This window comes from Acanthisitta chloris, unplaced genomic scaffold, assembly GCF_000695815.1.
Source record: "Acanthisitta chloris isolate BGI_N310 unplaced genomic scaffold, ASM69581v1 scaffold37104, whole genome shotgun sequence".
Classification (NCBI taxonomy): Eukaryota; Metazoa; Chordata; class Aves; order Passeriformes; family Acanthisittidae; genus Acanthisitta; species Acanthisitta chloris.
The window spans coordinates 10,152-35,222 of NW_008670461.1; the positions used below are offsets into that span (position 1 = coordinate 10,152).

A 25,071-nucleotide genomic window follows, 5' to 3' on the forward strand; every position below is an offset into this window, starting at 1 on the left:
TGGAGCAGGCAAGATCTCGATTTGGTCAGAACTGCAGTATTTGGCTATTTCAAATCTCTGCACCAAAAACTGAGAAAGAGAGACAGACATACCATGCCTCCTTCAACCTTTTGTTAGTTTCAAACCCCACCCCCAGACTTTGCTGTTGCAAACACCTTTCTCCCCCTCAATTATTATACTCATCTAAATGGAATGTGTCTCCTGGCTTTGAGGCAGAAGATTTGGTCAGAACTGCAGTATTTGGCTATTTCAAATCTCTGCACCAAAAACTGAGAAAGAGAGACAGACATACCATGCCTCCTTCAACCTTTTGTTAGTTTCAAACCCCACCCCCAGACTTTGCTGTTGCAAACACCTTTCTCCCCCTCAATTATTATACTCATCTAAATGGAATGTGTCTCCTGGCTTTGAGGCAGAAGACTACCACCATGACTCCAGTCCTTTCGCCAACACAAGAAGTGCAGAGCAGCTTAAACACAGCGTCACTGCAACACTGCCACAGGTGGGATGTCCTGTAAGAAATACACACCTCTATCCAGATGTAGTGTGGGGTCACCTCCGGTGGACAGGGCCTTGGCTGGCTCTCCTCTGAGGCTGCTAATGGATCTGCTTCTTTCTGCTCTGCAGAAAACAGGCCAACTTTCTGCTCCACTGTCATTTGCCAGGCTCCTGCCATTTCCCGCATGAACTGAAGGAAAGGAAAGGTACCAGTGTTTCGTGTTTCAAGAGCATCTTCTTACATGGAAAGCACAATCCTCCACAGCACACACAAGAACCTAATACATCAGTTAAAATTCACTGCAAGGCTAATGAAGAGGCCGAGACAGGTCTATACATCCCACCTGAAAGAAAATGTTTCTTTCACATCTTAAATCATGAAAGGAAGAGAGACTCCCCCAGAATTTCAGCTAGTAAGAGGAAGACTAAGGGCAACAGCAAACAGGCAATGCATTTTGTTGAGAAGACTGAATTGTTACCTCAGCTTTATTACTACTAGATTCATCCCCATCTCACAAAACATAGCTGGTCTAGCCTGTTACAGGATTAGGACACTTGAAAGCCTATTTTTTATGCAAGGGTGCAATGCCAGATACCAGAGGCTCTGACTGATGAGCAGGGACACTGATTTCTCCTTGTTTTAAAACACTGTTCCATACATAGTGGTAGTGTAGACCCTAACCATGAACAGCTCAGGCACTTAGATTCTAACGGATTTCTTATGCTGTATCGCTCATGCTGCTGAGAAAGATGTTTCCCACAGTCCACTTTGTGAGGGTGCTCAGACTTCCAACAATACATGAACAGAGACTTCCTGGCAGTCTAAAGAGATCAACAATGCATTTAATATCCTTACTCAACACAGATTTACAACAGCTGTGAATGTCTCAGAAATTTCTCTCTTCCCCCTTGCAGGGGCAGAGAAAGAGTTGTTAAATTACTTCCTACCGGCACTTCTATTCCATTCTTGGCAGCAAGCAGCCACTCCCAGCAAGCAATTGCTGTTTCCATGCCATGCTCATTGAACATTCGCAGGGGTCCCCAACACAGATGATGAAGGAGTTGGGGATCACAGTCTGAAAACAAACATTCACTCAGATTTCTCCAACAGAACAACAACTGCTTTTCACATCAGCATGAAATTGGTGTGCACAGTATGTAATAATCAGTTCCTAATAAATAGCTTCTAGTTTAAGGAGGCTTTTTCCCAATATAAGCCTAATTGAAAAAACTCAAAACTGGGTTTGTATATGGATAGTTTTTGTAGTTTATTACTCTTGGCATTCACAGCCAGAAAGCAGAACTCCATTTGGTTTTCATTACCTTTGCTGCTTATTAGCAGTGCAGTCAACTTAAACATGGCCTGGGTGTAGAATTCAGTATGGCCCGATTCAAGAGCAACATTCAGCTCTTTGACCATCAGTTTATTCAGGTCAGATGCTCGTCCTGTAGCATTTGAGAACTGAATCATTCCAGAAACCTGTAAAATATAATGGGTTTTTCGATAGAGAACAGCATTTTTAGGAAGCTAGTTTGGGATTAGTCATGTGCTGATTAGGGAGCTGCACAAATAGAGGCATCTTTTGTTACTACTTCACTGAATATTTAGCTTTATCTGCAATCTAATCTTTAGCTTTATCTAATCTCTAGCTTTATCTGCAAGATCAACAGTAAAATCATCTGTTTAATAACCTAGGAAAATTATGCCCTTTATCTTGAAGAAATTTTAAAACTGTGCTCCATATAACATAGACCAATAGACTAGTTGAAAGGGACATCATTCCCTGAAAAGCCATTCCTGCGCACACAGACACTCCACATGCACAAGAAATCCTGTACTTACCTCTCCTGCGTAGCGGTTGCGCAAGTTAAGAGAAGCCATGAAGTTGGAGTAGTCCTTCTTCACACAAGTTGGTCTCTCAGTTAGCTGGGTTGCCTATGACCAGACCACAAAAAGGTGTTTATACTGTTCATGTGGAACCATTTTCCTCTTTACCTTTTCATAGCTTCACATACATTTTAAGTTTACTTTTCCTTATGCTTATAATTGGAGCAGTATCAGGACAATTAATTACAACAGCACCAGACTGACAAAAATTAAACAAGGAATATAAGCATTTACTCCATAGATACAGAATCACAGAATACCCTGAGTTAGAAGGGACCCACAAGCAACAAATCAAGAAGGGCATCTTTTCTAGTCAGCTCCCTTAGTACCTGTACCATGAACTTATTATCCAGGCATTTTAGGAATCTTCTGGTCCTGTTTGTATCAGCTGTGGGGTATTCCCAGTTAACATCCAACAAGTTGGGAGTTTGAAATATGTACATATTTGGATATACTTTTGAAAGACCCAAACCAGAGCATATAAAGGATAAAAGCTCTGGGACTGCTGGTCCCCTTCATGAGTAGGTAAGGAAGAAGATGGAAGAGGAGATGTGATCTTGGTTCTGCCCTCTCCATGCAACAGCTTGCTGAACTGACAGTAACAGAGGAGAGAATATTTTGTGTCTGTCTTTAAAAAGTGCACCAGTAATCCATGTTTACCTATGAAGCACTCAAAAAACTATCTACAGAAAATCTAGACACAGTTTTATTTTCTTACCTTTTACCATCTTACTTTTCAGTATTTTACAGAACATGATCAGCAGAAACCTTGATTTGAGATGGAAAGAAATAAGATCCCTTTCGGAGTAACATTCAAGAGCTATGACACAGGTAATTTAGGAAATCAGTGTTATGTGGCTATACTGAATGTTACAAAATGAGCACAACAGCTGTACAGGTGCACAAAGGAACAAGCAATACTCACACCCAGAGTGGTGTTCTGTCTGTTGTAGCCTGCGAAGTGCAAAACACTTTCTGTAGCCATAGCCAGTCCTGTGTGCTGGGACAAACCTGACACCCAGTTCTGATGTTTGTTTAGGTACTCCTGAAAAAAAACCAAAACTCCAAAATTCTTAACTACTTTCAAAACAAGGCAGCTCAAAAGCAAAGATTGCATCACCACAAACTACAGGAAACTTGATTACGCACATATGTGACAACAGTCTCCACTCACCCCTTTCAGGCATTGCTCCCCTGGAAATAAAAAACTGAATGTCCTCCTAAATACACAAAGAGTAAGACTCCTTCTGTATTCTAAAAGAATAAAGCTATCAAGATAGATAACTTGAAGGCTGAGATCTTCTCTATAAAGGATCACTTTTGACAAAAAGAACTTTACAAAAGGAAGTGCTTTAGGCTCCATGGAAGAAGGGAATATAAATAGTTGTCCTTTCACATAAGGATAGAATCCCTTGAGGTGCTTTTTTTAGGGAAGGAAATATAAACTTCAGGTAGATTTTGTCCAAGATCTCAAGACCCCAGAAACTTTGTACACTAGTATAACCTGGACTACACAGTTTCTTAAATTACTGACCAAGGATTAGGAGAGACATTCATTTCACTATAGCTAGACCTTCTGTTTACATAAAAGGTGTTTTATTTACTTTATTACTACATAATAAACAGTCTTTTGTAATCCTTGCTTGTGGTCTTTTGACTGCTTTCTGCTGACCATGTGAGCATTTACAACACTCGTACTCAAATTAGTCTGTAGTTCACAGTGGTCTCATACATTAGCAGTGTTTCTCCATATTGAAAAAAAAAAAGAACCACCATAAAGACAGGAAAAAACATCCTCCCAAAATGGAAACAAGTTTTACATTCTAATCAAATGTTTCAGCCCAGCTGGTATTTTCAGCTAAGGCACCAGCATGAAGCAAACTTTGTTAGACAGACGATTCTAGTATATCAATTTTTGACTTCTGAATTAAATCCAGGATGATCAACTGTTTACAAACTTGTTTTCCAAGACACTTAGGTTTGGACTACATCAAAAGTCACATCAAATAAAAAATTCTAATTATCCTCTACCGGTGCTAAAAAAATAAAGAAAACAGAAAAACAGAAACAGGAAATTTAAATTATGCTTAGATACCCTAAAAATTAAAAACCACTACATAATTCTATTTTGACGATCTGCAAATTCAGATTTTCACAGAAGCAGGCTCATTACCTGCAGATGAGATTTTGTAACAGAGGGAGCCCATTTCATTGCTTCTTGCAGAATCATCCCACAGCGTGCAGCAAAATCCTTGACTATACTCTAGAATTAGAAAGCACCAACACAATGAGCAAAATACAAGACATTTAACTAGAGGAACTGGTTTTAATGGTGCAATTAGTAACTTAGGGAGCAAGGCAGTTGCAGCAACACAACACAGCTAGAATTTCCTGTAGCAGCTAAATGTATCCTTGAAAAGCAAAGAATTGTCATACTTCAAGTCAAGTAAAATAATAAGATTCAGACAAACATAAATGTCAAGTGTATATTCTATTAGAAAAATCTTACCTACTAGGGAAGTATTTTTTAAAAAATGACCATTCAGAGTAGCTCACTAATTTAACTCCAAGACATGAAAATGCCCATGAGGCATTACTTTGTTCTTTGATAAATCAAGGAGGGCCACCTACCTCTCTGGCTTCGTGTGTGTCAGGGACTGTTATCCTGTATGGAGCATCAGGAATGTCATAGTATGGTTGGTCCTTGTGAATGTCCTAAACAGAAACAATTATCAACTCTTCATCACCACTTGACTTGAACACTACAGGTAGCAAACAAGAAGCCTGATTACCAAACCTTTTTTGCTAATATTTGCTCTCAAAGTCAATTTGAACAGCTCAGAAAGAAACTCTTTGTAAACCAGTATAAATAATTTTAAAAATCCAACCTCCTCTCCTCAACATCTAGTGGAAAAATAAAACCCTATAAAGCATTTCCATCTTCAAAAATACTAGCATGTAATAAATTCAAGGAATATGGATACACATACACAGACTAGAGAGAATCTAATCTGAAAACAGTAATTCCACACACCAGAAAAACACCGCCAAATTTTTATTTCAAGTGAGATATTTCAACAACTATAAACCACATCTGATAACAACTTTTTAGCACTAGTTTAATTACCCATGAAATAGGGTTGCAAAGGCACTTCTTACTTCACAGAATTTAAAATTAAATTTAAAATTAATCAGTATTGGTGACAAAAGGGAAACCAAATTATGAACTCAAATAAGTACCAAATAAATGCAAAGCAAAGCCAAAAAAAAAGTTCTATCGAAGGAAAAGGAACTTACTGCACTAAGAGACAGTGACAATGTCTGCAGAATATCTAGCATAGTCTTCAGCACAGTTCCACTCCACAACAAGTGAGGAAATCTAGAGAAAGACAGAATTCAGAAACACAATAACTATGGAGAGCTGAGGAAGGAAATTATTTTATAAAGAAATGGAGCTGGTCAAAGAATTAGCTTTATACATCACTGGGTAAATTCATACTCAACAAAAGCCACAAAGCTTGCCACAGCTCACAGCAGCCTAGCTTAATCCACAGCCAAAAGCTCTCTAAATGCAAGCTGAGCAGGGCTATTTCATGGGCACTTTGCTTTGCTCCACCCACGGGAATACTGAGCAGACATACATTTTAAGCAGGGGTTTCAGAGCTGAGGCTAAAAATACAGTTGAATGCTATTTTTCAAGGAGATGTTTCAGCAGAAGTACCAGTCAAGAACTCCACTTGACCATCATCACCAACTGCCTAAGTAATCACTAAGTCATTCTGAAAAGAGAACAGGAAAAGGAAATCTATACTCACTTGTCTACCAGTCCAGATAAGTATTTGTCTGCAACTCTCCTGATCCTCTTGTGAATGTGGTTAAAATTCACCAGCAAGAACTGAGCATGTCTCTCCAGCTCTTCTTCATTCTCCTTAGTTTTAGGCTAAAAAAACATGCCAAAGAGAAGTATGAAGCTCTTAAGCGAAAAGACAAACTGAAACGAGAACACTTATACAAATTCAAAATTTTAGTTTCCATGAAACCTACTTTATCAGCCATCATTGACAGGAAAGCTTCAAACACCTTATCAGCAACAGCTATCACACACTGCATCATGCCTGAGGAATTGAGAGAAGTGACAGGCTTGATTACCAAAATTACATTTGTTTATAAACCATGCTTAACAGTTAAAAAGTGTTTATGTTTTACTCAGCCAACACTGAACCTGTTTCAATAAAAAACCAACAGTGTTCTTGGCAAGAATAAAGCACCAGCAATCTGGTGAACATAAATTGTTTTGTTATATAGCTACTTGATTTGTTGCTGTTTTGCAGCCTGGAGACAACTTCCTAGTATTTCATACCGCAAGAAAACTTAAACAGGTAATCTTACCAGATTTGTCCTTTTGAATTGCTTTATCTTCAAAATAGCAAAACATGACTTGGAATCGATCTTGGTCAGTTGAACGGAGCACCCTGGGGAAGGAAGAGTTTTATGAGTTGGGGTGGTTTTGGTTTTGTTTATTTTTGGGATTTTTGACTCTTTTGGTTTAGGGGTTTTTTACAGTTTCCTTTTCAACACAAATCTGTGTACTTTAGTACCACAGTATGCACCCCACGCATACAGTCATAGTTCATTTCATTACCATTTTCAGTCTCTAGCAAGTGTGATATTTCTGTTTGTTGCTACATTCAGCTAACAAGGCTCAGATCATAAAACACAGGTTTCCTTGCTGCTAGACCTCCAGCTCATCTTTCAGCTACACATTTCTTTGAGTAGCAGTAATAAATACACTTTTAAAGGGAAAAAAAGTCTGTTCGATTAGCACACCTAACACACACTGCTGAGGGGGGAGAAGTACACTTCAAAAAAAACTTCTCAGCTCCACATTACATTAATCTCTCAGAATAGGCAAGTGCCTACACTATCCTTCAGGGGTGCAGCACAACTGTGCAGAGGATACATCACACTTGGGAGACATTCATTTTAGAACCCTTTTGTCCATCTCCTATTAGTTCCTATACAGATGAGATCCTATTTTTCAGGCCCTAATATATTATAATATTCTTTTTATCTACCCTAAAGACATTTTTGCACAAATGAATTCCCAGTCATGCAATCTTCAACAGAGCTAATGTGACTCAAAATACTGATCCTCATTTATCTTAGTGTCTGAAAATTCTGACTTGAACATACACAGCTTGTATTTTTTTCATCATTGAAAAGAAGTGTGTGTGTGTGTATATATATATATACCTCATGTACTCTAGGCGGTAAACAGAAAGGAGATAGGTAGACATGGCAAAGTCCAACTTATTGATCAACGCTGACACTTCTGGAGGAGGATCCAAGAGATTTATTATGGTACTCCGCAATTCATTTAATTCAGCCTAGAGATGAACACATGAAGTTATCTGAAGTGTTCTCAAACATGTGCATTCAGCTATTCCTGTTAACTTCTCTTAACCTTTGCAAACAATATGTCAGGATGACTCTGTCTGCAGACTCAGAGCAACCTGCCCTGACTCAGCCACTCTCAATTCTTCAAATACAGAATGGGATTAAACCCGGAGTCAAGCTGCTTGCAGAAATAACTGCTAGTTTCCATCCAGTTATACCAATGAAGAAATACAAATCCTATACTAAATGCATAAAAGTTTGACCAACATCAACTCTGTCCAGCTTCTGAAACTTCATGGATCTGTTGTGCTATACCCCCTCAGTTAACACTAGAAGACAATATGGAAGGAGGGAACAGAAGAAATTAATTCTTACAGAAGTCACAGTATCATTCTTCATGGCAGAATTGTACTGAAGAACAGATCGAAGAGGTTCTTTGCTGGGAAATGTGAGTAATGGAGACTTGGTGGCAATTTCACACACACCTTCATACCATTCTTCTGGCCAAAGACCTGGAATAGAAGTAAAAACAGGAATCACTTTTGCAAAGTTACCCACATTACCAAGATTTGCACTGCTTCCTAGAGCACATTTTTCATGCGCTTAAGGACAAACACTCAACACAAGTGATCCATGTTCCAAACTTAACAAGCACATTTAGGTAATTCCAACAGAAGTTTCTCACACGGCAAGAAGCTTCTACTTAATTACCACTGTACCTTGTATGTCTGATCTTCCATTTCAGGAACTTAGCTATCAATACTCATACTTAATTAAGGCTATTAACTTGGGGAAAACACCCAAGTACAAGTTGTCCTGTTTTGAACCTCATGGCAAAACAGCAAAGACATAAAGAAATCCTACCATAAAACTGTCATGTAAACTGTTTCCTTTGTAGGGTCTTTATGCCTGTAATTTTCCTTCCATCTACTGTGAATGGTTTGCACATAGTTACATTCACATTCATCAAAAGTTTAAATGTGAGCAGCAATGATGTTCTCTCAGAATTTACAGTACCTGATCCTTCCACAGCAAATCCCATCAGCACTGAATAAAGCCAGAAGTCACGGAATAGCTTCTGCAACCTGGGCTTGGCTTCCTTGATGGGTGGCAAGCGTCTCGTGAGCTACCAAAGAAATAAAAATTAACATCAGAAAATGGTGGGAGTTACAATAACTTAATTCCTAAGATTCGCTAAGGATTCAATTCATGTACCTTCTGCACTATGATTTACAAAGGTAATATTCTTTGTCACCTATGAAAACTACATTATATTGCTATTTCTAGCAAGAAAGGTTCTGTTAGAGATCAGAAATGCTAACTCTTGACATGCCTGAAGTAAGAATTTCCTTTGTTTTACACAGGAATAGCACCATGCTGATACAATAACCTCTGAAGAGAATACATAATATTAGTATGCTATCAACTGCAGGGAGGAAGAGACCACATGGTCCTTTAAACTGTGCTGAAGACAATGGCATGCAGCTTTGCTTCAGTGTAAAGGAAGTCCAAACTAAATAAATATCACTCAAACACACTTCTGGTTGCTATTTTTTATTAACTTTGTGGAAATACATGGAGGCACCAATTGGGGATCTTTCATTGTTTGCACCCACGCACAGAATGATATCAGTTCTGAAGAATTTACTATCTAAACAAGCAAGTAAAAGAGCCACATTTTCAGCACATTTATTAAAATTCTCTGATACTTTTTTGCACAAACAGCTGCTACCACGGGAGGAGCAGTTAATCCTCCTAGCCAACATAATAGGCAATTTTAGATATATTTATATAACAAACATGATAGTGTTATCCTTAAAAGAGTCAGAAGCACAATCAGTGTATAAAAACTGAAGGAAACTGTCTATTAAACTGCAAGCTTTATTCACTATGACTGTATATTAGTACTCCAAACTTTATTAACAAAATGTTACATTCTAATCTAGTTTGAAGTTTTCTCTAACTACAGTAATTCCCTCGAGGTATGAAAGTCAACAGTCCTTTAGTGAAATACTACACATAAAGTCGACTTTGGATGGATTTGTAAACCATGAGGGAGATTGTTCATTTAAAAAACAAAAAACATGAAAAAATCCCTTTATTATGGTAAAATTACTCTGAGGTTAAGCTGGTGAATGGTTTGTGCAATGGAAATGTTTGCACCAATATCACACTGCCTGAAGGTGCCTGATCATCATCACCACAGAGGCCTCAAACATATCTGCAGTAAGATGCTCCCCTGCCCCCACTTCAGCACAAAATATCAGCCACATGGCTTTTACTGTCATTAACAGTCAAGTTTATGTGTGTGCTTGACTTTGAAACTTTACATACACACCAGTTTTTGCTCAAAGATCTTCCTCAAAAGTGAACAAGTACCTGCAAAGCCATAAAAGTAGTTCAACAAACAACAGAGAATTCAGCAGAGATCACTAGGCAAGGGAGGGATTTTGGCTGACGATGTAAGTTTAGCAGTGTTTGGTTTAGAGAATGTTTACTTTGGGAGATACACAAAAAACTAGCGTCAAAGTTCAGATTTAAACCCTGCTGTTCCCCTTACTTGAGCTATTCAACACATCCTTCCCGCACAGTGGTTTAAAGGTAAGCTTCATTTACCTCTTCTGTTATTTTAGGTAGATCTGACCAAAGACATACATATTGCAGAGTGGGGGAATGTTTTGCCTGTTTACAGAGGCAGCTAAGCAGTAACTGAACTTTGGGGCAGCTGAGAAGGTAAAGTTGGGAATACAGACAGCAAATTCTGCTGTGCCAAAAGCAGAAAATGTTTATCAATGGTTACTGGACAGAGTATCTCGGCCCTAAGGGGCTGACTTCTGGGGGCGGGGAAAAGTAATGAATTTATGAAGAAACAATAAGAAAAAGACTGACTTGAGATCTTCAGTCACAGTCTAAAACAAATTGAAAGCATCTTCTATGGATCCTTAATTTTTACAAAACAAAGTACTCTTTTTATATGGGAGAATCACCTGAAATGGTTTTAGGATTTCAAGCAAATTAGTTGGGGAGGGAGAGTTTCAAAAATAAACTGTCAGCTCAGTTACTTCAGTCCTGCTACAACATGCTTGAAAATATTTTCCTTCAAGCACTGGTTTTATTCACTGATGAACAGGTACAAATAGATGTACCTATGTATCTCATATCTACCGATATACTTCTACAGAACAGCTCTTTAGACTATTTGCTAATTTAAAAAGCATTTTAATCAACACTTCTTTAGTTTTAACTGTATTCAGTGTTTTGTCCTGTATTATATTGTAAATAATTGTCTTTTTACTCGGAAAATACTATCAATACAAATTAACTTAATAAAGTCATCAAATAACTTTGTAAAGAAGTCTGAGCATGCCCCAAGGCCCTGGTCCTCAGGGATCCATTCATCATTTCAGCTAACAAAGTTGCTGAACACTCATGTTTTGGTCTTTGATTGTCACTGGAGGGAATTACACTTTTTTCTATATTTTTAAGGTCACTGTAATTAATGCACCCAATATTATGGTGAAAAGTCCCTCAGACCCACTTCTTGGTAGAGTTTTACAGCTGAGTGAGACTGATGGATTCTCTTCAAACAATACATACCCAAGATAATTCTTGATTTTAAAAATAGTTTCAAAATACAATGGTCCAAGACTTGTTAGATGAAGAGATCAAGTTTCCCTTAGAAAAACACAGGTTCTATTTAAATTTATTTTCAAACAAAACAGATGATGCTAGAAATCCGGCACAGGGATAACACTAAGCCTAGAGAAAAGAAGTCCTGAACAGGAACTAATAGAAACTTCACATCATGGAGCAAACAGAGAGCACTGCAAGTTCTGCAGCGCTACACAAAAGTAAACTGAAACAAACCATAACTAAGCAAGAAGCAGAATCCAGCCAATCTGTCCCAAAAGCAGCAGATGAGTAAAGAGAACTGCAGAAAGGGTGCACAAACATTGAGCTACATGCCCAAGGAAGACCATCAGGAGGCCTGGACATACATTTATGCCCAGCACTTCTCCCATTGCAGTCCAATTAATGGTATTTAATGAAAATACACAACTTTCTACATGCCTACATCTCCTTTATTCATCAGATTTCAGCCTTGCTCTTCCAAAATACTCCCACAAAACTCCCATTTTTGTTGTAGCTACAGGACGTCTGTTTTTCAAATGTTTTAATACATCTCAGCCTTCTGGTATGCTCCTGTAGGGCTTAGGGACAGGAGTCCCCCCTTCTCCTCCCCAGCTCAAATCTTCAGAGTTTCCTCTGTATTTTCAGCACACACTAGTAACACAGTTAGTACACATTTTAACTGCAACAGGTTAATACATAAAGAGTTACACATATTTTAGGTAATGAGTTTGTTACTGTTGAAATATGCCAGTAAAAACTACTTGTATGGGAGGAGGTCAACCAATTCCTTGGCAGGCTGGAGGCATTATGTAAGCAAAACCAATTACCAGCAGTAAACCAGATTTATCCACTCAATTAAGATCTGCTCCACTAAAAAAGAAAAAACTGTTGAATAAGGTAACAATAGATCTTCTGCTGTGACAGAATTCAGCATGGACCTAAAATTAGGGAATAGGCAACTAAAATTCAATTACCCTCTGCTCTCTCAACTGTGTTATATTGTCTTCCAGGTTTTCGCCTATAAGAATGAAGCTCCTATTTCAATTGCTTGCCCTTGCTCTCATGATCACCTGCACATTTTGTGGAGTCAAGGACTTCACTGAGCATTTTGAAAGCCTTAAAGGTGCACAGCCACATGAAAATGGGACTTATGATATGCCAAACTTACCACTCGAATTCCACAGAGAAAACACTATCACTAATGACTTGATTCCTGAAGAGGAGGAAGAAGAGGACTATCTAGACCTTGACAAGATATTGAGTGAAGATGACTACAGCGATGTTATTGATGCTGCCCCATACATGGTTTCTGAAATTCAGCAAGGAAATATTCTTGAACTATTCCAAGGCAAAACCAGAATCCAACGCCTCAACATCCTCAATGCAAACTTTGGCTTCGACCTTTACCGCAGTGTGGCAGAAAAGGCCAACTCTTCAGATAACATTCTCATGGCCCCTGTTGGTATTTCCACTGCAATGGCTATGCTTTCCCTGGGTCTGAAGGGTCAAACACAGCAGGAAGTGTTATCTGTTCTTGGCTTCCAAGACTTCATTAATGCCAGCAGCAAATATGAGCTCATGACTGTTCACAATCTCTTCCGCAAACTCACCCATCGGCTCTTCAGACGCAATTTTGGCTACACACTGAGGTCGGTCAATGATCTGTATATTCAGAAGGACTTTTCTATTCTGAATGACTTCAGGAACAATATGAAAACATACTACTTTGCTGATGCCCAACCAGCTGACTTCTCAGATCCCAACTTCATCACTAAAACCAACGAACGCATCTTGAAACTGACCAAAGGATTAATAAAGGAAGCTCTTGTGAATGTAAACCCTACAACACTGATGATGATTCTTAACTGTCTTTACTTTAAAGGTAAGAGTTTGTTATTTAAATCTTACCAATGGATTTTCTCAGTTTGCAATTCATTGCTTACATCATTAGACAACCCAGACTGAACTTAAGTCTAGCCTACACTATAAAAACCTACTGATTCCCTCATTAACAAGAATCTTTATTATTAACCCATTTTTGCATGTTTCTGTAGCACACTGATGTTCTAGACATGCTTTGAAGTTAGTTGGCATTGTACACATAGAGCAAATGCTTATTACATCCAAAACCTTAGAGAGTCAGAGTGAGACTAAAAACCAACATATGAATGCAGAATGGCCTCAGAAAACATAAGCTTTGCAGAAGTCTCAGATGAGGAGGTATTAATGCATGCGCAAGTTATTCGTCAGATTCAGTCCTGGCTTCATTGAAATGGTACAGGTTGATTTCAGTTGAAGCACTACACATTTCTGAAGCATTCAGGATTCACACAAACAACTACAAGGAATTTCACCTTGAAGTATGTAATTTCTTTTATATGATCAGAGCATGATCCTTGTCCACAAGCCGATACAGAGGACTGAAGAGAACAGCTAAAGCAATATTCTTCTACAGCTTAAAACAAACACATTCACTACATGGAATATCTCAGTTAATTCAGCATGAACTGTCTGCTGATATGGGCTCCTTCATGTATCACTACAGGCTGAACAATTAAAGAGGCTTGAAGTAAAGACTGTACAACATATTCTTATTATAAATCCTTATTTTCAATTTCTTTACATTTAAGCTAAGAGCCTGTGGTGAAATTTTCAATATTAGCGATCTGCCTCAGGCTGAAAGTTCATTAATTTTTCAATGAAATTTTAAAATGGTATTAAAAGAGCGAGAGGTGAGAGGTGCCCACGAGTGAGGAACTGAGGATAAAGAGGAAATCTGTTACTGACTGTTCAAGATGAGAATCAGATGAAGGTGACTTAAAACACTGATAAAGAAAAAGACAGATTAGCCCAAAAGGATAACAGTGTTTGCAAGTACAACACACTCCTTTCCATAACTCATAAAGGAGTTCACTTCCCCAATTACGTCCTTGCTTCCAGGAAACAAATGCTCAAGGGCTCTCTTACACCTGCCATCTTACCAGGTTATAGAAACAGCATTCCTGTAAGTCTATGAAATACACCTTTTCCCACTCACTTGCAAGGCATTGCTTCCTTGAAAAATGCCACTTATCTCTTAAAGAGATCTGAAACAGTCATTAGTGTAAGATCCAAACACTTTATCAGGTACCATCCAAAAAGCACTTCCTTGTATCCTTAACTACATCTCTGATGATCATATCATACTAAATGCATGGCTTTACAAGCAAAGTGAAATAGATAAGAATATTTTCATAATTTTGTCAAATTTGAAATACTTTTTTTGCTTCACTCTGTAATTATTAAATGCTTGTATCTCAAAATAACAAAACCACCACCAAATTATAGATAGCTGTAGTATTGGAACACTTGAGTCATCAAGATCAAAAAGACTTTTGGATTTTTCTTCTGCCCATGGAATATTGTTACTCCAAATTGCCTTGGTGCCATCTGCGGTAATTTCTAACCTCCAAAACAAAAAACAATCAATTCTTTGTCTCACATTCTTTTACCTTACAGTGACAGTCTCCTAGGAATTCCATTTTGCATGGAACTGAAGCTCCTGGTTTCCTAGTTTCCCCACTATTCCATCTAGATATGCTAATTATTTTCCACATCTTTCAATTTGCAGTATATACATTGTTTGTACCACTGCAGACAAGCCCTGTAAGCCCTCAGAGCTAAGAAACCTATGAGTGTTCTCAGATACACAGAGATGCTCAGTACAAGTGATACTGAGTAATGGGATACGTGCCAAACACTGTGAGGCCTCAAGCTCCTTTTATATTAAATATCATCAAGAAAGTACTGGAAACTATTCATGTTGGTAAGAAACATATTTTATCTTATATAGGTGTACATTCTACCTCCAGCTGAGATCCACCCTCCATTCTGCAGAGCTCTGAACAATCCTTTATGAGCTTCCTCTCTAGTAGGAGCCAGGGTTTTAGCCATGATTCATCACAGTAGCTTTTGTTAACTCACAATTTTTGACAGGCCAAAATTTGCCAAGATTCTAACTATGAATGCAAGAGAGGAGACAACCAGGGGAGACAACATCTGTCACCATGGATCCAAAGACATCTTGGTGGAAGATTCAAAACAGGAAGTCACAAAAGTCATAAAGTACCACCTGGTTTCAGCTAACCACATGCCTCCTGCTGGGGAGTAGCATTTTACCCCAAGGCATTTCCAAAACTGAATCCAAGAAAAATGTTCCCCAGCTCCTCTTTTTCACTAGGAAGAACTGATAAATGTCTCCCATCTCTCAGGTGATGACACAGTGCTGCTGAAGATCCCCTGGCCCTCACCAGCTCCATGGCATTAGCAAGCTAGAGTCCTATGCCTGTGAATTCTGCTCCCTGAAGAATAGTCACATGTTGGGTTTTCCTGTGAAGTGAGACAATTTGTTTAGGAATAGGATAATCCAGTTTATATTCTATTCCTTTCAGAATACTAACCACAGCCCAATCAATTCTCAGACTGGGCCCCATCAGCCTGATACAAAAAGAAACTATTAGAATGAAAGTGGGACTTCAGGATTTTTTTTTTCCTTCACAGTCAATTTGCCAAAGCCAGATTAAGGCTCTCAGAAACACTTGCACTGAGTAAGGTTAAATTTGCAGGCTCTCCACAGTCACAGCCACACTCCCCACATACTTGCTTGCCAAGGATGACCTAAAATCCAGAGTTTTAACAGGAAATACCAGTAACCCTATTTCCACTATAAACTCCTAGCTTTGCCCATTAAGAAAGAAATAATGTTTATTCCAGAGCCATAGTTCTAAAAAGAGACCAACAGATCACTGCTTTAAACAAAGCACCTTCTTTCAGATGTCAATAAATACTTGGGGTACCCAAAGCATCCCCACGTAAGATTCAAACCCTGATGGCAAAGCTTTCTAGGCTGCAAGATGTGTTGAATTGCATTATTTGAGCATAAACCTGACAGATTTCAGCACATCTATAGGAGCCTGTTATCAACATTAAACTGGGTCACAAAATTAAGCAGAGGACACCCAAACTCTTCTGGATCTCTTGCAACAGAAAATTAACTGGTTTGAATGGACCGAGTTAAGGTAATGCCTCCTCCAGCATATCATCTTTTAAAACCCTATACAAAACTAATACAGCCATTGCTTAGCTTGATGCACCAATAACATGGTCAGAATAGATGCCTTCAGCACAGGATTCAGGAACCAGATCTCCCAGAAAATCCAGCTGGCTCAGTTTTCTGCTAGGGGCAAATCTTGGCAAGTACTTTGCATCTGTTTAAATGTTGTGATTTCTAGTTTCCTTGCAGGAAAAATAGTACACACCAACCTCCTTCAGCTCTCAAGTTTGTGTTTATCTGATTTTGTAATTCAAACCACTGAAATCAGACAAGTGTTAAATTAGAAAGCCAGGAATTTTAAGGTCACTTTAAAACTTGTCATCTAATTCAGGCTTAGATGAAATCAACGATCTCCCAATTCACACAACTTAATGTAAACTATTTTTCTGGGACTATTTCATTAAACAAGGATCTTGGCATTTTATTTGTCTTCCGCTTTGTATTAACAGGAACTTGGGAGAATAAGTTTCCAGTGGAAATGACTACGAAGAGAAGTTTCCGACTGAATGAAAAGCAGACAATAAAGATTCCAATGATGCAGACTAAAGGGAACTTCCTTGCTGCTGCAGACCCTGAGCTGGACTGTGGCGTGATCCAGCTCCCATTCGTGGGGAACATCAGCATGCTCATCGTGCTGCCACACAAATTCTCTGTCATGAAAGTCCTAGAAAAGCAGATAACACCTCAGGTGGTAGAGAAGTGGCAGAAGAGCATGACAAACAGGTATCTGCTGAAAAGTACATCTTGTAAAAGTCTTAATTTTCTTGATGAGAATGACATGGGTAACTGAAGTACACAGAAGACAATATGTTATATTTTGATTGAAAACCCCAAAATGGAGTTATTGAATTAAAAACCAGGACTAGTGATCACTCAAAATTTAAATGCTGTCAAGAAATCAAGGATGTTTGAGGTGTAAAAGTCTAATGGAGTTTCAAAATTCTTTCTCTTGAGTATTTAATGATGCATATTTAATGAAAAAGTTCTTACTGAAGTTTACAATGAGGAGGAAAACCAGGAGTATGATAGTTAGAGGTTATGTGTGCAGAATAATCCCTGCACAAAGGGCAAGCAGCCTATGTTCAGTTCAGCACTGAGCATTTCAAGAGAGCTATGTGTAAAGACACACATTCCAGAACTGACAACAGACATCACAATTATGGGAGAGGAAAAATTACACATATTTCCTTTTGTAAGATGACAGACTAGGTGTATCTGACTTCGAACTTGATAAAAAGGGATGATTTGACATGCTATTCAGGAATGGAACCTATTTCTATGGTACATGGACAAATCTCCGATTTAGGACTTCAGGAAATCTGACAGCTTGACATTTGCTATAAGCATATCCACTCATGCACTGAACTGCTCAAAACCACATATCTTATACATATACATAATGCATATCATCATAAATGAAATATCAAATTCACAAACTAACAGTTTTGGGAGAGGAATTAATTTTTTAAAGTACAACTTAAGTCATGATGCTCAAGTTCTGAAAGCAAAACTACAGTACACAATCCTGTGTATTCCTGCGTCCTGCTAGCTGAAGACAGCAAAAAACTCAAACCATGACAGATCTGTAAGGCAAAGGAGTCGTGCAAATATGTATCTGCTCAATGATTTTTCCCTTTTGTGTTTATTTTTACTAGAACAAGAGAAGTGGTTCTGCCTAAATTTAAGCTGGAGAAGAGTTATAACTTGATTGGTTTACTGAGATCCATGGGAGTAGAAGAATTGTTCAATGAAAGAGGCGACTACTCTGGTATATCAGATGAGAAGGTCACCATTAACAGGGTATTTAGTCCTCTTTTCACTTCCTTTCTGATTAAACTCTATCACATGGTAATAGGGCAATGCAGTAATAATATCTCACAATAAGCTAAAACAATATTGCTTCTCATCTTTCCTGGAAGACATAGGAGGGACGTGGGTTTCTCTCTATGTCCTAGTCTGTTCATATGATGAGGAGCACATTTAATAAGATATCAAAGGCACTGAGTGTTGTGGTCAGTCAGGACCAGGCTCATTAATAAAACAAACCCCAAAGGATTGCTACTGTGTAGGAGCAGGAGTGTCACAAGGGAGCCACGTGTGGGACAGGGAGGGGGGAAGGCTGTGAACACATCATTGAGAATACTTAAGAGGGTCTCAACTTCTTTCCTTTTTTGTTTAAACAGTTCAGTCATCAAGGCACAATAACTGTGAATGAGGAAGGCACAGAGGCTGCAGCAATAACCAACGTTGGGTTCATGCCTCTCTCGACTCAGATTCACTTTGTTGTGGATCATCCATTTTTGTTCCTGATCTATGAGCATCGCACCAGTTGCCTTCTGTTCATGGGCAGAGTTGTCAACCCAGCCAAGTCTTAAAGGCAAAGAAGACCTCCAAGAGGCTGTTATCCGTGGGCTGTGTAATTATACATTAATGTATCAGTATCATAAAGGAAAATTTATTGTCGTATTAGCTAATACAACAGCCAATGGTATCAAAAGAAATATATTATTTACAGGTAGCTTCACATGAATGGACTCACAGCAGGAGATAATTTGACTGCAATTTAAAATGGTTAGTGCCATGTATTGATACAAGTGTATTGATACAAGTGTATTAAAACCCCATAAATCACAAAGTAACTTACACTTTGTGTTCTACTTCAGAGTATAAAATGTAATCAATAAAATATTTAGACTATCTAATTCTTGAAGCTTAGCTCTAAATTTGTCCTAGGATGTCTGTTCATAATGAATAGGACTAAGGAAATCCTGAATACCTGACCAGTCTCTCCTGGGCATTTTACATAACCTAAATTGACAAAGACCAGATGTTTTCATTCTTTCTCTTGCTTGCATCATTTAACATTCAGTAAATACACACAGTGTATACTAACATTCAGACTGATATACACAATGAACCTTACAGACCAGTGTACCAGATAAGAGGAGACAGAAATGTCTTGGAAGAATGAAATACTAAGGGATCCACTAACTTGTATCCTTTCAGTACATTCTCTGATCTGCATTGGTACAAGCAGTATTGGAATTAGGTCAACCTAATTACAATTAGCCATTTGTAATTCTGAATCTACTACAATTATCTGCTCCACACACAAAGCTTTTTAACACATCAGGCAGTGAAATACTGGTATTAGAGGATGAAGAATGATGAAGAGCTAATACCAAATTAGGAAGCTCAGTGGTCTCCCCCTATTCCTACCTTTTAAGCCCAACACGTGGGGGATAACCGAAGGTGCACAACAGAAATCATTAACATTCACATATACATTTTATTGTTTCGTCTGTATTCAAAAAGAAGAGCATATACAAAAAAGAAAATCATATTTAAAAGAGTCAATATCCATGCCCTAGATTTAATTAGCTTACCAATGACTGAATGAGCTGGAGCACCTGAAATATGGGGGGGTTTTGGAACCTAAGTAACCGGAACTATTCAAGGCAAAGAGGTCAAGCAGAAAAGCAAATCAGCTACTGCTCAGAACTCATGGTCTTCATACATTGTGCAAGTAAGTCAAATATTTGCTTCAACAACCATAATGTAACCATTAACTCTTGCCTTAGATTCTGGCACTATCTGACTCCATTTAAAGGTCACATTGGTTAAGAAAAATGCAGTTATCACCAGCTATTCACAATAAATATATCATCAATAAAAATTTCAAACAGAAAATTACTTCTATAACTTTTACATTAAGTCCCTAACAAACGCTAATCTTTTCTCAATATGCAAGGAATGGTCCTGCTTTCCCTCAGATGAGCATTACTGACAGCTGAAAAACACCACCCACTAGAATATATCTGTCAATACAGGACCAGCTAGCTCATGCAAAAACTGAGCAGATATTGAATCCAGTGATCCCAAGACATTTATACATACATTTCTGCAAAGTTAGGAACTGGCCCTTGGGGTCACTGTTGAATTTGGGAAGAGCTCATTTTGGAAACTGGTGGAAGAGACAGGGGAAGGAAAGGAACAGTTCTTCGATCTTTAACCAGTACTTCAGTAAAGAGGTTTCAGAGGGCAGAGTATGAAAAGAATAATTCTTTTTCTGCTTAGTAATGCATGTGCAGTATGAGCAAGCTACAAGCAGGCATGCCCACTGCCAGTATGGAGTCCATATGCAGGGAAAGCTCCACAGAATAATTCAGCCTCAGGAGGGGGAAAGGCAGCATGATGCCTTTTGTCCTTCAGTAAGTTTAAGTTTGTCTAAGGATCTTTTAGACAGGAATTCTTTTGTAAAAGCTACAGCAGTTAGGCAAACAGTCCTACTGACCTGGAAACACAGCTTGGATGTACCAGGTTTTCTGCTGGAGATCTGGAATGGTTGCACACCATATTTTTTCCTGAATTAGTAGTTATACTTTGTTAAAAAAAGAGTTTGTCCCCTAGGAAAAGATGACATCCATGACCAAACACAGATATACTTCAAAATAAATGAGTCTGGAACAGACATCAATGTCCTTGCACATTTCCTAAAATGTTTTCAGTCTGACAGTCAATTCTCATTTCAGAGGACACAGGACACTTCCTCCCCTTCCTCCCTCCTTTATCAATGATTTTTTTCCCCTTTTAAGAAGCAGAAATCACTGTGCTGCCAAACTAAGATTTATTTTTAACTGTTTCCATTAACTTCTGGCTTCCACTTCTCCTTAGGCCACAGATATATGCTGCTTATTACACTGAATGCCAAGCACTATTCAAAGTAATATTCCCTGCAGCATTATTTAGCTCATGAATCTCTCAAATTCATGGCGTGAAACAATCTAACCCTGAATCACAAAAGATTACTTATTTTTAAGAGATGTGTCACTATTAAACAAATGCTTCCCCCCTTAGAGCAAGAAGTACGATTTTACAACTTGGATGCTTCACTTCTGCCCTAGCTGTCAAACAAACCATTTGACCCTGAAATAGCACTAATAGTTGATAGGTGTGAGAAAAACTATTCTGTTTGCAACAGCCCAACCATTGGATACTCACCACAGCAATGACAGGAATAAGCACACCCAGATTCCCTGCACTGCTGGAGGCCTGGAAAAGAAGAAGGAAGTTACCAAAACATCTACAAAAGCATTTCTAAAATAACTTTTAGCAAGACATATTTCAAGCATCAAACATTCCTTCTGTCTGTGCAAACATACGTTGCCAATTACAACTCTGTATCTTGCGAAGAGATGTGCATGAGGTAGACAAGAGAGCACCCACAAAATCCACAGGACTAAGCACACCCTGGAGCCTTTTAACACAGCTTTTCCCTGCCAGCACAGGGTCTTCTGTGTGTGGAAGTTAGATACTATGCTTTGAGCTAAAGACAGGGGAGGATTCATTAATACCATGTCTACTCTGACATCCAATAACTGCTAGGAAAATGGCTACATTACATGAGTGGCCACAATCAAGTGTCAAGTGTTTACTAGAAGTTTCATTTTACTATAAAACCAAAAGATAACAGGTCTGTAACAAGACACCATTTTCAAGAATTTATTTAAGCAGGAGGAGCAACCTTTTTCACTGAAATATAAGCAGCATAAGGAAAATACATACTTCCTTTGCCTTTTTAAGACTTTTTAAATTGCACACTATAGAAGTGTGTTTGCTCTTGGCCAAATACAGTGTTTAAGAACGGAAAACATTCACTGCACACAGCATGTCATCTCTCACCTTCTTGGATCAGGCAAACAGTGACAGTACAGATACCACACTCAAGAGATACTGCCTCTCTAAAGTCTCTCCCAACCTCCTATATCACTCCACACTGGATTTGGAAAAGAGGGAACTCTCCAGCTTCCTCCTTACAAGAGAGAGACCAGGTGCCCCAGAGGAAGGAGGCAAGGCAGCCATGCTAACAGGGTACAGCGTTGCATGAAGTAGAATAAGCCAAAAGGAAGCGATTAAAAAAAAGAAGGAGAGAGAGAGAGAGACAGAGACAGAGAGAATGAGACAAAAAAGAAGCCAAATAGTCTTCAGATGAAACAATAATGATACAGCCCAACTAAAACACGTTTTAGTTATCTTTCCTGGAGAGTCAAGATAAAACAAAACAAGAGATAGGTCCGAAAATATTTTTGAAGGGAATAAAATAACAGCACTCAAGACACTCTAAGGGGTAGGAACAACTGGAAAAAGTCACTGTATTTTTTTTCAGACCTTCAGGACAATCCACTAATGTGACATACTGTCCGGGGTCACAGCAGAGATGAAAGCTAGCTACAACAGCCAGAATCCAGCACATGCATCAAGAGACAGAACTATAGAAAATCCACTTTTCTGTTAGCATTTCTGTTACAAAAAATGGAATAGCAGCTTCTTTATGATATTATATGGCACTGAGGATGAAGAAGATGCAATGACTGAGAGTATTCAGGGGACATTTGTGTTAACTATCAGCAATAGCAAAAAAAGAAAAAAGATATTTTTCTTCTCAAGGAAGCCACTTCTGTGAAAACAGAACCAGTAAGTCACTTAAGCATTTTAATGGTTATCAAGCAAATTTAAGTATGCTGAGAAGCAGAGACACAGGTAAACTATCAAAGAAAAAAACTTTGCTTTAGTTTGGGAGCACAGCATGTGCAGCGTTTTACCCACTTTCTCTCTTCTTGAGAATGAAGTAAGGCAGACTCCAGAATACCCTTCATAACTTTTACTCTGCATGGAGTAAAGAGTGTTCTAGTGAGAACTGCTGTACTCTCACACTAAAGAAACACTGCCTCCTAGCTCAATCCATCTGAAATCTACCACAAATTTCTCCATTTGCAGGCAGCTTAAGTCAGTGCAGCAGTTTGTCTCCCATAGTGATTCCAAAACTGAAAACAGTGGAAAAATATCACTGAAAGGTGCAGAGTGGAAACTAATTTAGAAGTGTCATTTTGCAGCAATGTTTACAGTATGTTTTTCACCATTTCAGCTCACTTATCTGTGGTTAAAATAATCTGTGAAACCAGTGAAGAGGGATTTTCTGCCACAAACTTCAAGAAAAGCAGATTCTAGACATGTCCTAGTTCTCTTCCAAGAGAAGAGTTGGCATCCCTGATTAAATGCAGTTTGTCTTCAAAGCAAGCAGATTAATTTCAGAGGGATTTATCAAGAGTTCATCCATCCATAAAGAATTTAGTACTATTAAAATGTAGCATGCACAGGAGAGGGAAAAGAAGAGGTTGAAAAGAAAAATCCACATTGTTTCCCTCACTGATAGAAAAATGTGCATATTTCAAAAGGAAGTGTTATCTATCTGCCCTGAAAAGGACAGAACAGCTCTCAAACTGCATCTCTCAGACAGCCTTAACTCTCCCAGTATGCACACACTGGAATTATTAAAACATAAAAGTCTATTTTTTATATATAAAATCACTATCAAACACTAAGTTTTTATAAGTCATCTTAAGGCAGTGCACTCAGCATTTGAACACTAGGGAGGAACACAACTGGAGGAAGGCTCTGATTTTTTTGAGCATGAAGCAACCACATTTTGCTTTTCAAATGAAAATATATTATCTCAGGAGCAGAAGTCAAGGTTAACATCTTGTTTATGAGTATATTTTTAGAGCAAAGATGTGAGGAAGGTATTGTGGGAAAGGCTGAGATTTTTGCTTCATTCCTAATTAGAACAGCACATCGAGTACTCAGGACACTTAATTGGAATGGGAAGGAAAGCTAATATGAAATGAGGCAACAAAAGTCTTCATATAAGAGCAGAGTATTCTGAGTAAATAAACTGCATATAAATTGCTCCTGCAGAAATGTAGTTAGCATTTGAAGACATTCCTCTTCCAAACCTTCTCACAGTTTGAAAGGCCAACATGTGTTAACTTTTACAAATCACAGCCAAAAACTGCCTATGAACAGAACTTTATTTTAAAGCAAAACCACTCAACTAGACTCTTCTGCAAGTGTTCCTACATTACAATTTAATCTAAGCGACAAGTCTCTCCTTTTTAGGCAAGCTTTTTGAATACATTTTCTCTCTAAATATAGCACATTTTTATTAAATCTGTAATTTTGACTTAACTGCAGTATTTTCATTGTAAACCTAGAGAGCCTACACTGACTTTGAAAAAAAGCTGGTGAAGAAAAATCAAGATGCACCCACTCCTAAGAGCAATTCAGGATTAATGTGGATGACAAACTGACTGCTTCAAGCTGGAAGTTTGACTAGATGATTTCCTGAGGTTCCTTCCAACCCGAGTTTTCCTAAGACACCACTAACATTAAGAGTAGAATTCTGTCACATCTAAAGACACTTTAAGACTTGGTAGGAGGCATTTAGCAGTCAGCACTCCATATTTCTTTTTGCAGCTCTGCCTCTGACACTCCAGTGTACCTAGGCTCAGCTGAACAGTAGCTTTATCCTGCTTTATCTGGAATACTACAAACATATCAGTCAGGTGCCTGAAGGGCATTCTAGTGCTGCACTCATATTCTATGACCAGAACACATTCTCAGGCTCAGCAAAAAGTAGGTTTTTCTTGTGGGTGTAAGGGTGTGGGTTTGGATAAAAAAAAACATACAGCAGCCTGGTTAGTAGCCACCCACATAAATGCACAGT

The 25,071-nt window shown here is 38.4% G+C and overlaps 2 protein-coding genes across 2 annotated transcripts in view; one reads left to right on the plus strand and one right to left on the minus strand.

Annotated features, from left to right (window-relative positions):
• The window catches only part of PI4KA (phosphatidylinositol 4-kinase, catalytic, alpha), a gene marked incomplete at its 3' end in the record, with an annotated part of 49,826 nt that overhangs the window by 10,098 nt on the left and 14,657 nt on the right, over positions 1–25,071 (minus strand). Inside the window, exons 19-34 of the mRNA XM_009073689.1 lie at positions 21,510–21,560; positions 8,801–8,909; positions 8,159–8,295; positions 7,640–7,773; positions 6,776–6,858; positions 6,431–6,501; positions 6,202–6,326; positions 5,684–5,765; positions 5,018–5,101; positions 4,560–4,649; positions 3,312–3,431; positions 2,342–2,434; positions 1,822–1,978; positions 1,447–1,574; positions 530–688; positions 1–69 (exon numbers count right to left, since the gene is read on the minus strand). The exon at positions 1–69 is cut by the window's left edge and continues 71 nt beyond it. Of these exons, the coding sequence (XP_009071937.1) occupies positions 1–69; positions 530–688; positions 1,447–1,574; positions 1,822–1,978; positions 2,342–2,434; positions 3,312–3,431; positions 4,560–4,649; positions 5,018–5,101; positions 5,684–5,765; positions 6,202–6,326; positions 6,431–6,501; positions 6,776–6,858; positions 7,640–7,773; positions 8,159–8,295; positions 8,801–8,909; positions 21,510–21,560 (1,692 nt within the window). The remainder of the gene's footprint in view (positions 70–529; positions 689–1,446; positions 1,575–1,821; positions 1,979–2,341; positions 2,435–3,311; positions 3,432–4,559; positions 4,650–5,017; positions 5,102–5,683; positions 5,766–6,201; positions 6,327–6,430; positions 6,502–6,775; positions 6,859–7,639; positions 7,774–8,158; positions 8,296–8,800; positions 8,910–21,509; positions 21,561–25,071) is intronic.
• On the plus strand, positions 12,425–19,208 carry SERPIND1 (serpin peptidase inhibitor, clade D (heparin cofactor), member 1). The gene is made up of 4 exons (XM_009073688.1): positions 12,425–13,298; positions 16,958–17,231; positions 18,164–18,308; positions 18,692–19,208. Exons 1-4 carry the CDS (start codon positions 12,443–12,445, stop codon positions 18,881–18,883), a joined length of 1,467 nt encoding a protein of 488 aa, XP_009071936.1. The 5' UTR covers positions 12,425–12,442; the 3' UTR covers positions 18,884–19,208.

Excerpts from the sequence above, each read along its gene's own strand:
- SERPIND1 (XM_009073688.1), top strand. The coding sequence starts at position 12,443 with ATGAAGCTCCTATTTCAATTGCTTGCCCTTGCTCTCATGATCACCTGC. Across the intron at positions 17,232-18,163 it reads CAGAAGAGCATGACAAACAG|AACAAGAGAAGTGGTTCTGC; the intron begins GTATCTGCTGAA and ends TATTTTTACTAG. Across the intron at positions 18,309-18,691 it reads AGAAGGTCACCATTAACAGG|TTCAGTCATCAAGGCACAAT; the intron begins GTATTTAGTCCT and ends TTGTTTAAACAG.